At 38.8% G+C, this 15,010-nt stretch overlaps 1 protein-coding gene across 11 annotated transcripts in view; it reads right to left on the reverse strand.

Moving 5' to 3' along the window:
* BDP1 (BDP1 general transcription factor IIIB subunit) overlaps positions 1 to 15,010 on the reverse strand; it is a 113,623-nt gene that overhangs the window by 14,714 nt on the left and 83,899 nt on the right. For 8 of the 11 annotated variants that reach the window (XR_012092753.1, XR_012092754.1, XM_073014702.1 and 5 more), the window contains 8 exons: positions 10,824 to 10,860; positions 10,249 to 10,341; positions 7,897 to 8,125; positions 7,313 to 7,473; positions 5,150 to 5,300; positions 4,800 to 4,932; positions 1,300 to 1,366; positions 418 to 604 (listed from right to left, as the gene is read on the reverse strand). Coding sequence is in view for 7 of the 11 variants with exons in the window: in XM_073014702.1 (XP_072870803.1) it covers positions 418 to 604; positions 1,300 to 1,366; positions 4,800 to 4,932; positions 5,150 to 5,300; positions 7,313 to 7,473; positions 7,897 to 8,125; positions 10,249 to 10,341; positions 10,824 to 10,860 (1,058 nt within the window). In the remaining 4 variants the exon portion in view is untranslated. The remainder of the gene's footprint in view (positions 1 to 417; positions 605 to 1,299; positions 1,367 to 4,799; positions 4,933 to 5,149; positions 5,301 to 7,312; positions 7,474 to 7,896; positions 8,126 to 10,248; positions 10,342 to 10,823; positions 10,861 to 15,010) is intronic. The other 3 variants (XM_073014701.1, XR_012092756.1, XR_012092755.1) reach the window with 3 other exon arrangements.

A 15,010-nucleotide genomic window follows, 5' to 3' on the forward strand; every position in this document is an offset into this window, starting at 1 on the left:
TGTCTCTTAAGTAAAAAATCTGTATTTATTACCACTGTACTATTTTCACAACTTTCTGTGAATGTATATTTCACAGTTTCATACGTGTGTCTATACAAAGTAACCACACTTTTAACAGGTATCATTTTACGATCTAGACTGTTAATATTTTTAGCTTTCAAAATAACTTAATAAACAAGTTTCATACAAAACTAATACATGAAACATTTAAGTGGCATCTTTATCAGATATAAAATCTACCACATTACATTTCTTCTCTAACTTACCACATAAATGATAAATAAGATTTCCACAACAAGATAAATAAGATTTCCACAACAATAACAACTAATATTGGTGAATGGTTTGTTCAATCAATACTACTTAATTCATAAATCACTTTTCCTCCTAGCGAAAACAGTTTTGCTCATTCATTACCTCATGTCACCTCTTTCTTCAGTATTCACTGATTTGACCAATATGGGAGCTGGCAGTAAAGGGTTTGGCATGAACTGTGCAGTGGCATCAGTAAATTCTTCTACTGCATTGGTTGGAATTTCCACCAGAGTTAAAATAAAGGCTTGTTCATCTTCTCCATCTTGAGGTACATTAGCAACTAGATTCACTATTAAAGTTTAAAAGTTAGTAATAAAAAAGCTCAACTATGAAATAACAGAGTATCATTAATTTATTTCATTTCTAAAAAGACAGTTTCAGGACAACTTATCATCAAGATTAAATAAATAAATGCTCCCCGCCACGACCCCCCAGCCTGAGGAAGTAAGTTCCCTCCTTTTTTTTTTTTTTTTGGGAGACAGAGTCTCACTCTGTCGCCCAGGCTAAAATACAGTGGCACAATCTCGGCTCACTGCAACCTCCGCCTCCTGTGTTCAAATGATTCTCGTGCCTCAGCCTCCCAAGTAGCTGGGATTACAGGTGTGTGCCACCATGCCTGCCTAGTTTTGTACTTTTAGTAGAGACGGTGTTTTGCCATGTTGGCCAGGCTGGTCTTGAACTCCTGGCCTCAAGTGATCTGCCCACCTCAGCCTCCCAAAGTGCTGGGATTACAGGAGTGAGCCACCATGCCCGGCCCAAGAAATAATTTCATAAAGGATAAAGGTGATATACTATGGGAAAGATTTATGACTCTGAAAAACAAAACTGATATGCAAAATACTTCAAGGTGTTTCTATAAAACTTTTTAAATTTAAGGCCAGCATAGACTAAAATAAAACTGTTTTGTGTTTTTCCATAGTTAAAGAAGGGGTAAAAATCATACAATTAGGTTCTATGACATGTCACTGAAGCATATTATCATACCTGTTAGGTCTTGAGGATTGATTATATTCTCTTGTTGGACTTCTGGAATACTTGTTGGTGTATACTGCTATAAAAAATTAAAATGAAAGAGTGAGGTTGGCCAAGTCAATATGATATAGTGAAGAGATTAACTCAACAACATCTAACCATATATACTTTTCAAGTGTTTGAAGCTTTAGGCTGTTTCAATAAACTTTTGATTCATTTAAATATTAATACAAAGAATCCTGACTACATTGTTAAATATGTGCATTTTATGAAATGATTTTTGAAGTGACAGAATAGGGAGACCCAAACCCCACAACTTTTTCTCTACTCCCATCACACCAGCCTTTGTACTATTAGCAGGTGACATGTGAATGGAGGCAAACTGCTTTCCCTGAATCCAGTATGGTTCCCTCCAATCTGTTTTCCAAAAAACCACAAACATGGTTTTTCTAAAATGCAATCCTGACTGTAATTCTCTACTGCTTAAAATCTCTTAGCTCACTACAACCTCCACCTCCTGGGCTCAAGCGATCCTCCCACCTCAACCTCCTGAGTAGTTGGGAGTACAGATGCATGCCACCACACTTGGCTAATTTTTTAAAAATTTTTCGGGGGTAGAGATGGGGTTTTGCCATGTTGCCCAGGCTGGTCCCAAACTCCTGGGCTCAAGTGATCTGCCCACCTGAGCCTCCCAAAAGTGCGGGGATTATAGGTGTAAGACACTATGCTGAGTTTCTACTGCTTAAAATCTTTTATTTTATTTTATTATTATTATTATTTTTTTGAGACAGTCTTGCTCTGTCGCCAGGCTGGAGTGCAGTGGCGCAATCTCAGCTCACTGCAGCCTCCGCCCCTCCCCGTCCTGGGTCCAAACAATTCTCCTGCCTCAGCCTTCCGAGTAGCTGGGACTATAGGTGTATGCCACCATGCCCAGCTAATTTTTGTATTCTTAGTACAGACGGGGTTTCACCATGTTGGCCAGCATGATCTCGATTTCTTGACCTTCTGATCTGCCCGCCTTGGCCTCCCAAAGTGCTGGGATTACAGGTGTGAGCCATTGCGCCCAGCCTGCTTAAAATCTTAAAACTCTCATTTTGCAACCAACAATGTCAATAATTCATTAAGGCAAGAATCATCAATGGATATTAAAACTACAGGGTGACAGCTTGCTGCATTGGTCCCATTTGACAAATTACTAATACAGAATGGAAAAGATGCCACTATAATGAAGAAATCTGGCAGGTATCATTCTAGCCAAGTGATCAGTCAGCATCACCAATAATGGGACAAACTGACATCATGTGTCTCCCGATGTGATATAAAAGTAAGAACATGTCATTACCTATATAATAATCTTGCCCTAAAATATGTAAGTTGAATCTAGTAATGAGGAAGCAATTAAAAAAAAGAAATCCAGATTGTAGGCCAGCCTAGACTGTTCTAAACTTTTCTTGCTTTTTCTTTTGTGAACAAAAAGACAAGAAAAATACTCTAGATTAAAGGAAAATAAGGAGAAAGGATAATCAAATGCAATGTGAGAGCCCTGATTGGATCTTGAATTGAAGAAAAAGAAAAAAAAAGCTGGCCAGGCGCGGTGGCTCACACTTGTAATCCCAGCACTTTGGGAGGCTGAGGTAGGCAAATCATTTGAGGCCAGAAGCTCAAGACCAGCCTGGCCAACACAGCAAAACCCCATCTCTTCTAAAAATATTATACAAAAAAAATCAGTCAGGTGTGGTGGCGCACATCTTTAATCCCAGCTACTTGGGAGGCTGAAGCACAAGAATCATTTCAACCTGGGAGGCGGAGGTTGCAGTGAGCCGAGATCGTGCCACTGCACTCCAGCCTGGCTGACAGAGTAAGACTCTGTTTAAAAAAGAAAAAAGCTATAATGGACAGGATTGGGACAACTAGGGAAACTGGAATGGAAACTGTATATTACATATCACTGAGACAATGTTACAAGATGAGGTATTTATGGACTCAAGTTACTTTCAAATGATTCAGTTTTTTTGGTTTTTTTTTTTTTTTTTTTTTTTTTTTTTTGGAGACAGAGTCTTGTTCTGTTGCCCAGGCTGGAGTACAATGGTGCAATCTTTGGTCACTGCAACCTCCGTCTCCTGAGTTCAAGCAATTCTCACACCTCAGCCTCCCAATTAGCTGGGATTACAGGTGCATGCCACCACGCCTGGCTAATTTTTGTAATGATGGGGTTTCACCTTGTTTGCCAAGCCGTTCTTGAACTCCTGACCTCAGGTGATCTGCCCGCCTCAGCCTCCCAAAATACTGGGATTACAGGCATGAGCTACTCCACCCAGCCAAGTATTTATCTATACAGATGGAGAGCAAGGCAGAGTAAAAAAACAAATGAGGCAAAGTATTAACTATTGATGAATCAAAATGAAGTGTATGGGATAATTCTTTGTAAGATTTTTGTAACTTTTCTCTAAGTTTAAAATTATTTCAAAATAAAAAGCAAAAATTAAAAAGTCAGGGTGGGGTGAGGAAACTCATAACTTCAAATGTAACCAAACTCCTTATCAAGTCATAAAAATCCTTTTATAGTCTGTCTGCAGGTTACCTTTCTAAGTTCATCTCTAATCACTTTCTTCATTAATATTCCACTCATACTACTTACATGCTATTTCATACTTGTTTGTTCTTGGAGACAGGGTCTCACTCTGTCTCCCAGACTGGAGTGCATGGCGACCACAGCTCACTGCAGCCTCTACCTCCCAGGCTGAAGTGATCCTCCCACTTCAGCCTCCTGAGTAGCTGGGACTACAGGCAAATGCCACCATGCCTGGGTTTTTTTTTTTTAAATGGCATTATAGGTTTGAGTCACTGTACCTGGTCCACATCTGTTCTTTACACACACATGTTCCTTTCCCTTTAACTGGATAATGCATACATGTTCTTCAAGTCCAAGGCTTCTCTCAATTGGGGAACTTTTTAATGGAACTGTTCATGTATTGGTTATATGACTGCATAGTTATAAAAACCTGAAGAACTGTACACTAAAAAGGGTGAAGTTAGCCAGGTGCAGTGGCTCATGCCTGTAATCCCAACACTTTTGGAGGCCAACGCAGGCAGATCACTTGAGGCCAGGAGTTCAAGACCAGCCTGGCCAATATGGCGAACCCCGTCTCTACTGAAAATACAAAACCTAGCTAGCCGTGGTGACACATGCCTGTAGTCCCAGCTACTTGGCAGGCTGAGGCAGGAGAATCTGTTGAACCTGGGAGGCAGAGGCTGCAGTGAGCTGAGATCATACCACTGCACTCCGGCCTGGGCAACAGACCAAGACTGTCTCAAAAAAAAAAAAAGAAAAGAAAAGAAATAAAGAAAAACGAACATAAAAGAGGTGAAGTGTATTGTATGTAAATTATACCTTTTCATTTATTTATTTTTTTTAATGGAGGGAAACACCTTGCTATCCCTTATTATATTGTACATTCTTTTACCTCTGGCACAGGAAGTGTAAGCACATTGTCTCCTTTAGAGTCTTTTACCTGGGCCTCTTCAACAGAATTTTCACCAAGACCCCTATCCAAACCAAGTGTGCAGGGCCCTGTCTCAGAGGAAGCAACTGGAGCAACTGATAACATGTGAACCTCCTGAGAGCTCTCTTCTTGATTTTCATTTCTGAAAGAGAGTTTAGAATGCATATCATTTGAAATTGGGCAAATCATGGAATTATTTTTAGAGCTAGGTGTGTAAAAGATCATCTAATTCAATGGTTTTCAAACTTTTAAAACATACTTAATGCAACAGAACTTCTTTTTCAAATTCTTAGAGTCACAACTTAAGGCTATCGCTGAAACAATATAAACTGAATCTCAGAATCCCTTCCCTCTTTTACCTTTCAGTTAGGTTTACTTCTGGAGAAATACTGGTCCCTTTGATACCATGTACACATGCCAATTTGCTCTGATCCTTATTCTCTGCTGTTGTAACTGGTCCGAGGTTTTTATCTTCCAATTCTGTTGCTTTGGAAGCATTTTTCTCTGTTTCTTAAACAAAAAGCAGACTTATGATACAGATCAAAATAATACAGCTAAAATCCCTCTATTAGAAACATATACCCTCTTAAAAGGAAGATCCCTATACTGTGACTCTTCCAAACTTCTCTCATTCCACAAATCAGGCTTACACACACGGCAGAAAGTCCTGGCTAATAGATTTTTGAACAGTAAAATAGATGATTAATAAATCATGTTCTGCAAGTATTTCACTCCTGGCTGCCATGATAATTGTATCCGCACTTTACAGTACTAGCATCAATAACTAGAAACTCAACATACAAAAGAGACTTAGAGCTGGGTACGCGGAGGTTTGGCTAGTTCCACTTTAGAGGAAGTCTTCGGGAAGGAGCTGCACTGCAAAGAATAGCATCACAAATGGGGGAAAAAGAGATTTCTACATAGAAGAGGTAATTTGAGCCTGCATGTCGGCAGAGGTTTTAGAAAAGGTGACCTCTCATGGTTCTCCTGTATTTTTCATCATGTTTAGTGCAATACTGTGAATAACACCATGGGACCCATACAAAGTGCCATTAATGATGCTGGAAGCACTCCCAAGAAGCAGAGGAAAGTCCTAACATTATAAGAAAAAGCTGAATTGCTTGGTATGTATTACAGATTGACACCTGTAGTTGGGGTTGCCCACCATTTCAGACAGATGTTTCATCTTGTAAACAGCTGACATAAACTTTTGGTACTGATAAATACAATGCAGTACTGAAAATGTTTTTTCTCTTCCTTATAATTTTCTTCCTTTTATTTTTCTTTAAGACAGGGTCTTGCTCTGTCGCCCAGGCTAGAGTGCAGTGGCAATATCACAATTTACAGCAGACCTGATCTTGCAAGCTCAAACCTGTGAGTAGCTGGGACCACAGGTGTGTGCCACCACGTCTGGCTAACTTCTTAAAATTATTTTGTAGAGACAAGGTCTCCCTATATTGCCCAAGCTGGTCTCAAAACTCCTGCGCTCATGTGATCTTCCTGCCTCTGCCTCCCAAAGGGCTAGCATGTCAGGTGTGCACCACCACCGTGCCTAAACTGACTTTCTTTTTTCTTTATTTGATATGGAGTCTCACTCTGCTGCCCAGGCTGGAGTACACTGGCATGATCACAGTTCACTGCAACCTCAACCTCCCTGGGCTCAGGTGATACTCCCACCTCAGCCTCCTGAGTAGCTAGGACTACAAGCATGCACCACCATGCCTGGCTAATTTTTGTACTTTTGTAGAGATGGGGTTCTGCCTTGTTGCTCAGCTCCATCTGGTGTCAAGTGAACTGCCTGCCCTGGCCTCCCAAAGTGCTGGGATTACAGGTGTGAGCCACTGTGCCCAGCCTCAGCCTTACTTTCTTAATAACATTTTCATTTCTCTATGGCTCAAGGACATCAGTTGAAAAAACAGAAAAAGAAATTTTTAAAAAAAAAATTTCTCCAGCCTATTTTATCATAAGAATACAGTATATAACACATCTAAAATACAAAATATGTGTTAATTGACTATCTTATCAATCAGGCTTCTGGTCAACAGTAAGTCATTAGTAGGTAAGTTTTTGGGGAGACAAAAGTTATACACAAATATATATGTGTGTGTGCTTTCAATTCATAAGAGACAGGGTCTCACTATGTTGTCCAGGCTGGCCTCCAACTCCTGGGCTCAAGCCTCCCAAAATGCTGGAACTACAGGTGTAAGCCACTGCACCCAGCCTATACACAAATTTCTGACTGTTTGGGGAGGTCAGTGCCCCTAGTTAAAGGGTCAACTATGAGAGAGAGAGAGAGAATAAAAAGACAAAAAATTGATCAAACAAATATAGCAAACTGGTACTAATTACTAAAACCAATTGGTAGATTTATGGATATTTATTTTATAGCTCATCTTACTTTTTAATTTGAAACTATTTTATTGTAAGTTAAAACAATTTAATGACCAAATATTTCTTTGAAATGTTAATGTAATTTCTTGTGCCAAAATGATTTTGCAACATATTAAGAGAATAAAATTTACCTCTTTGAGTTTCCATTTCTTCCCCTTTGGTTACACACAAACTGGAAATTTCCTGATGATCATCAAACCTGTTGGTCCCTAAAGTCTTCTCAAGATTTGGCTTAGGCTTGGCAAGTCTACTTCTTATTCTCAAATTACTGGTCACTTCAGAAATTGTATTCCTAAAAACAGAAGATAGAGAAATTTATGAATCACGTTAGATCTTACTCTCTCACATTAATACAGTCTGTCTAGCACTGATAGAGTGAACGACCTGTTAGATGCCACATTGTCTACAAGTGTTCATTTCTTAATACTAAAATTACAAAGTAGTAACTTTACTAGAAGTCTTAAGATGAGAATTCAGTCTGTATTTGTAAAACAGAGACATTTACATAAATCTATTTCATTAAAGCTTCAAAGATATACAACATTTACTACTATAATTTAAATATGCAAACCATTAACCTAAAATCAAAATCAGTCCATCTTTAAAGGGTAAGAAATTAGCATTGCCTACTTTACATTTACAAGCATTACTCAAAGCTATTAACTAATTTGATGGTGGTTTTAGTAATATTTATTAATTGAATACTAAAATAAACCTGGTTGGTGTAGCATTCTCCTTTACTTTCTCCATTAAACTTATTTCTTCTCTGGAACTTTGTTCCTCCAATACAATCTTGTTTTCTTCAAATGATGCAGGAGATGTAGTAATGACAGGTGAAGAAAGCTCCTGACATTCATGAACAATTTTGTGATTTACATTATCTAGGCTAAAAGGAATATGGCTTTTATCCTTTGAATGTACATGAGGAAGTATACATACCCCTACTGAAGAAAAAAAAAAAAAAATTAAAATGGACCAAATTAGATGCTCAAAATAAATTCTTCAACATTTAGTAACTGTAAAATTCTGTATTATTAAAGTTTGCTTCATTTGTGCGGCAGCAATAGAAAAAGATTTTAAAAATAAATAAAGTTTGCTCTTGTTGGCTATAAATTTAAATTTATGATCTCCCTATTTCATGCCAGGGATTTGACCTATTGTGAGCTTAATAATCCTTATAGACTGAAATTTTATGCAATTATTAGTAAAAATGAGTCCTTTTGTTATTTTGAGTAATTATATAATCTCAGATGGATTTCAAGATAGACAGCACTGCCAGCATTTAAGATTTTTAAAACCTTTATGTTCTATGTGTACTTTATGTTCTATATGTTTCTGACAGGCTCTTCTGCAATACTCTGCCACTAAGAAAGGAGCCCTATACAGAACACAAACCAGAGACTTTCCTGATAAATATATGGTTCCAAGCCTAAAAGTCTAATACGTTTTTACCTATCTACTTTGGAGACAGGGTCTCACTTTGTCACCCAGGCTGGAGTGCAGTGGCACAATCTCAGCTCACTGCAGTCTTGACCTCCTGAGCTCAAGCGATCCTCTCACCTCAGCTTCCCAAGCAGCTAGCACTACAGGCGTACACCACCATGCCTGTCTAATTTTTTGTATTTTTTATAGAGACGGAGTTCCACTCCTGAAGTCAAGCATTCACCAGCCTTGGCCTCCCAAAGTGCTGGGACTATAGGCTTGAGCTGCCGCATCCGGCCCAAAAGTCTATTACTTAAAATGAATGGAGGCTAGCGCAGTGGCTCATGCCTGTAATCCCAGCACTTTGGGAGGCCAAGACAGATGGATCACCTGAGGTCAGGAGTTCGAGACTAGCCTGGCCAAGATGGTGAAACCCCAACTCCACTAAAAACACAAAAATTAGCTGGGCATGGTGGCAGGTGCCTGTAATCCCAACTACTCAAGAGGCTGAGGCAGGAGAGTTGCTTGAACCTGGGCAGCAGAGGTTGCAGCGAGCCGAGATTGTGCCATTGCACTCCAGCCTGGGTGACAAGAGTGAAACTCTGCTTCAAATAAATAAATAAATAAAGATGAATGGTAGACTACTCATAATCAAACTCCGTCTCAAATAAATAAATAAGTAAATAAAATGAACGGTAGAGTACTCATAACCAAGCAGAATAATTACTAGGAATAGTATAATTACTCATTTCATGCACTTAAAAGATAGTTAGATAGTAAAGATTTATCGCCTGTCTGATTTACGTCTAATAAATTAAAAATCTTGGTTGATAAATCTTTTGGCTCTGTCCAAACTGAGAACAGTTTAAACTAAATTATTTCAATGAATGCTATTGTCTCTTTGTACCGTATTTGTCATTTAATTGTGAATACCATCCCAAGTAGCAACTCCTTGGCTAAAGACACATGTATAAAGTGATCAGTGATCAATGAGCTCAGTTAACCAACGACATTCACGATTGTAATGGCAGTATTCACTAGAGCAACTATTCCATGAATACGAATTATTCTTTTTATTTATTTATTTATTTATTTATTTATTTATTTATTTATTTATTTTTGAGACACAGTCTCGCTCTGTTGCCCAGGCTGGAGTGCAGTGGTGCAATTTCGGCTCACTGCAAGCTCCACCTCCCAGGTTCCAGGTTCACGCCATTCTCCTGCCTCAGCCTCCCAAGTAGCTGGGACTACAGGCGTCCGCCACCATGACCGGCTAATTTTTTGTATTTTTAGTAGAGATGGGGTTTCACAGTGTTAGCCAGGATGGTCTTGATCTCCTGACCTCCTGATCCACCCGCCTCGGCCTCCCAAAGTGCTGGGATTACAGGTGTGAGCCACCATGCCCGGCTTGAATACAAATTATTCTTAATAAACCAAGTGTACGATCTTGAATTGGCTGTCACTATACCTAAACAGTAGTAAAATAGTGGATAGATCAATATATACATATCACATTTTATGGAAGAACAACAAAATGGAGACAAATTCAAATGTAAAAGGGTTATTACTCAAATGTGGGTATAACTTCTTAAAAGTTAGGTTTTAAAAGTTTCTATTTTTGGTAGGACTTAGCTTTCATTCTTACCATCACCCTGTTCAATACTGATCTCTGACTGCAATACTAGATCTCCCATTGTAAGTAAAGTTATTGCAGCTTCAGTGCTTCCATCACTGGTACCTTGTGAGGAAATACATCAACATTAAAACAAAAGAATGAATCTGGAAATCTGTTCACTTAAAAAATATTTTTAATTGAGGTATTTATCTCCTAGTAGCAGATTCCAATATCCTCTGAACCATTAATCCCTTAATAGGGTAGTCTTTTGTTCAGGTTATATGTTACAGATAAATAAATCATCACTGTTGGTTTTGACTCACTGACCATGCCTCCCTCCCATTAAATAATATGTTCAAGGAAAATGCTCTCCCATTTGTACAGATCCAGAGGAAACGCTCAAATATTTCTTAAACATTTAACTTTTAATTCACCTTCTAAAATAACATTCTAAGAATCCACATTTCTCACAGAGATAACACATTCAATAGCTGAATCTTTTTGTTAAACTCTCCAGCAAACTGATTCATTTATTATCCCCACTATTAAATCATTGTACTAGTGTTAATCAAGGTAGTCTTAGCAGTTTCCTTGATAACAGTTACCTGGTTCATCTTGGATATGTTCACCTGTGGTCATTTCCTAAAAATGAAAAAAATAAGTAATATCTTAAATATTTCTCCAAACATGTTCTGTTTCTCAACACGCACTACATTTTTAGAGGTCTTTCCATACTTTGAGTTACAATAGCATAAACTGGTTTGTCTTAATTTATAATTATTCACAAAATTTCACCAGCAAGAACAGAAATAATTTAAAGGCAAAATTCTTGTGTCTCTTGCTCCTGATTTTATCTTTATATTGTATTATGTGCAAATTTTAACTCTTATCATATTGTTATGTATGTCTACCATTCTTACTTTACTTCTTCATTTTCATAATCCTTCAACTCTAGTCATATCTGCTGCCAATTTTTACCAATGGAAACCAAGGCCTGAAGGGTATTGCAAAATTTTTATAATCCTACGTAGCTTAAAACTTAAACGCATTTTAATAAATTAAGAAGTTACAGAACCAATGTCCAGAGCGACAGCTTGAGAAGCTTCACTGACCCACTCCTCAGTGAAACCGATTTTAAAAACAAAACATTTAACAGCCTCTGAAAATGATCCTAGCGACAAAAAGCAAACGAAGAAATATCTGTCCAAGAAAATTTGAAAATTTGCTAACAAAGGTGAGAGTCTATGTGAACCAAAACTGCTCTCTCTCTCCTTCCTTCCAGCTCAGCATGGCAGAGACTCCACCTCAAACTGCTGCACCCAAAAATACAAGGCCCCCAGTCCCCAAGGTCCCACCTGGAGAGCATTTTTCCCTAGGGGAGTAGGACTTCAGCTCCTGACATCACAAGAAAAGTACAGACCAATATTTATTATGAATATGGACACAAAAATCACCAATAAAATACTAGCAAGCCAAATCCAACAATGTATAAAAATTAGACATTATGACCCTAGAATATTTCCTGGGGAAGCGAGGTTGGTTTAACATCCAAAAATCAATACAATAAAAAACAAAATTCACATGATCATCTCCATAAATGCGGAAAAAGCATGACAAATTCCAACACCCTTTAATGAAAGAAACATTCAACAAACTAGGAATGGAAAGTAACATCTTTAGCCTGGTAAAGGACATTTATGAAAAACGCACGGTAACATTACACTTAATGATAAGACAGGATAGGAGAAGTGGTAGCAGCCAGGCAGCCCAGCTTTGAGAAGGCTCTCGGCATGGTGTGGCTCACAGGCACCAACACGCACACTCCCGGCTGCAAGATGCCCAAGAGAAAGATCAGCTCAGCAGAAGAGCGGTGAAGGAAAGAGCCCAACATGAGATTGGTATGACTGTCAGCTAAACCCGCTCCTGCATAAGTGGAAACAAAGCCAAAAAAGGCAGCAGGAAAGGATAAATCTCCAAACAAAAAAGTGCAAACAAGAGAAAAAAGGGGAACAAAGGGAAAACAGACCAAAGTGGCTAAGCAAGAAATCACATTTACCTACAGAAAACAGAGAAACAAAAACCAAGGAAAGTCCAGCCTCTGATGAAGCCGGAGAGAAAAAGCCAAGTCTGATGAATATCATATACCATGTCTTACCAATAGTCCTTGTCTCCCTTCTTGTACATTCCAGAGGAATATTTTTATCAACTATTTCGTAAATGCAAGTTTTTTAGTAACTCTAGAAACATTTTTAAGAAGAAAGGAATCCCACCACATCCCATTTTTTAAGTGTAAATGCTTTTAAGGGTAAAAATCATTTGCCAGTTGTTTATTTTTTGGTACAACCAGAAAACAGTGTGGAATATTGAATTATGGGAGGCTTCGACTGTCTTCGGTATCAGCTTACCCTTCCACTATATTAACTAGCAATATGGAGTCACAGTCCTGCATCTGATGTCTTGAAATTTTTTAGTTACTTTTATTCCCATGGTCTGGTTCTGGTTCTTTAGTTTGCTAGTTTGTTTGTTTTGTTTTTGAGACAGAGTCTTGCTCTGTTGCCTAGGCTAGAGTGCAGTGGCGCAATCTCCACTCACTGCAACCTTCACCTCCTGGGTTCAAGCGATTCTCCTGCCTCAGCCTCCAAGTAGCTGGGATTACAGGCATGCGCCACCATGCCCAGCTGATTTTTTGTATTTTTAGTACAGATGGGGTTTCACCATGTTGCCCAGGCTGGTCTCAAACTCCTGACCTCATGATCTGCCCACCTCAGCCTCCCAAAGTGCTGCAATTACAGGCGTGAGTTAATGCGCCCGACCTGGTTCTGTTTTGTTTGAGACAGAGTCTTGCTCTGATGCCCAGACTGGGGTGCAGTGGTGGCAACAACAGCTCACTGCAACCTCACCCTCCTGGGCCTAGGCGATCCTCCTGCCTCAGCCTCCAGAGTAGCCGGGACCAGAGGCGCATGCCAACATGCCTGGCCAACTTTTAAAAAACGTATTTGTAGAGACAGGGTCTCCCTCTGTTGCCCAGACTGACCTTGAACTACCATGCGATCCTCCCACCTTCCAAATTACTGGGATTACAGGCATGAGCCATCGCGCCTGGGCCCATGTTGTTTTTTAGTAGAATTGCTTCCTAAAGAAAACCACTCCTTGATCATGGCTGTAATCCCAGTAATTTGGAACCCCTGTCAGAATTGTGTGCACTCTATAAATCTTTGGTTGTGGTAGTCCTGTTTTCCTAATAACTTTGTTAATGTGCTGTGAAAGACTGAAAATTTAAGTATGTAGTATATATGCTATTTAATTGCAAATTGTGGAAGTATGTAACAGTTTATCAATATGTAAGGATACTAGCACTTGATAGCCTTTTAATGAAAACTTGCCTCCAAATTTTAAGCTGGAAAGTCACTGGAGTAACTTTTAAAAATAATTACAATACATGGCTTTTTAGATTTTCAATATAAATGTGAAGAATTGTGTACTGATCCTTAACACAACCAACAAAATCTCAATTATGAAAAAATAAATGATGAAGGACTGGATACTTGCCCCCTAAGATCAGGAATAAGACCAAAATGCCCACTCTCGCTTCTATTAAACATTGAACTATAGGTTCCAGCCAGGGCAATTAGGCAAGAAAAAGAAATAAAAGGCATTCAGGTAAGAAAGTATCAAAGGTTGAATTGTGTCCCCTAGAAAGATACGTCAAAGTCTTAATCCCAAATAATGTGAACATGACATTATTTAAAAATAGGGTATTTGTAGATACAATCAAATTTAGATGAGGTCATACTGGATCAGAGTTGGTCCTAATCCAATATGACTGGTGTCCTTTCCTTATAAGATGACAGGATACACATACAGAAAGGGAAAATGCCATATGGTAATAGAGGCAGAAGATGGAAGTATGCTGCTGCATGCTGAGAAATGATAAGGACTGCTGGCTACCACCAGAAGGCAGGAGAAAGGCATGGGATGGTTCTTTCTCAGAGCCTCCAGAAGGAACCAACATTGCTGACACCTTGATTTTAGACTTCTAGACTCTAAAGCTGTGAGAGAATAAATTTGTTTTGTTTTGTTTTGTTTTTCTTATCTCTGTAAGTGCCTGGAGAACTTTTGTGGGTAAAAGCTACCAACTTGGTAGTTCAAAGAGTACCCGACTTAAATTTTTTATTTTAGGCCGGGCACGGTGGTTCACACCTGTAATCTCAGCATTTTGGGAGGCCAAGGTGGGAAGATCACCTGAGGTCAGAAGTTCGAGACCAGCCTGACCAACATGGTGAACCCTCATCTCTACTAAAAATACAAAAATTAGCTGGGTGTGGTGGCAGGCACTTGTAATCCCAGCTACTCTGGAGGCTGAGGCAGGAGAATCACTTGAAACTGGGAGGCGGAGGGTGTAGCAAGTCTCCGAGATGGCACCACTGCACTCCAGCCTGGGCAACAGAGTGAGACTCTGTCATTAAAAAAAAATAAATAAAAAAAAAAAAAAATATATATATATAGAGAGAGTTATTTTATGATAGATTTATCAGGATGTAATCTCCTCATAAGTTGAGGAGCATCTGTACTTTGTTATAGTGAACCTAGGAAACTAATAAAGAACGAGGTAAAACTATCTTCATTTGCAGATGACATGATTTGACATATAGAAAATCCTAAGGAATCTACCAAAGAAGTTGCAGGATATAAAGCTAATACACAAAAATCATTTTTATTTCTACACACTTTTAACGAACAATCCAAAAATGAAATTAAGAAAACAATCCCAGGCTGGGCACAGCGGCTTATG

The sequence above is a fragment of the Chlorocebus sabaeus genome, chromosome 4 (genome assembly GCF_047675955.1).
Source record: "Chlorocebus sabaeus isolate Y175 chromosome 4, mChlSab1.0.hap1, whole genome shotgun sequence".
Classification (NCBI taxonomy): Eukaryota; Metazoa; Chordata; class Mammalia; order Primates; family Cercopithecidae; genus Chlorocebus; species Chlorocebus sabaeus.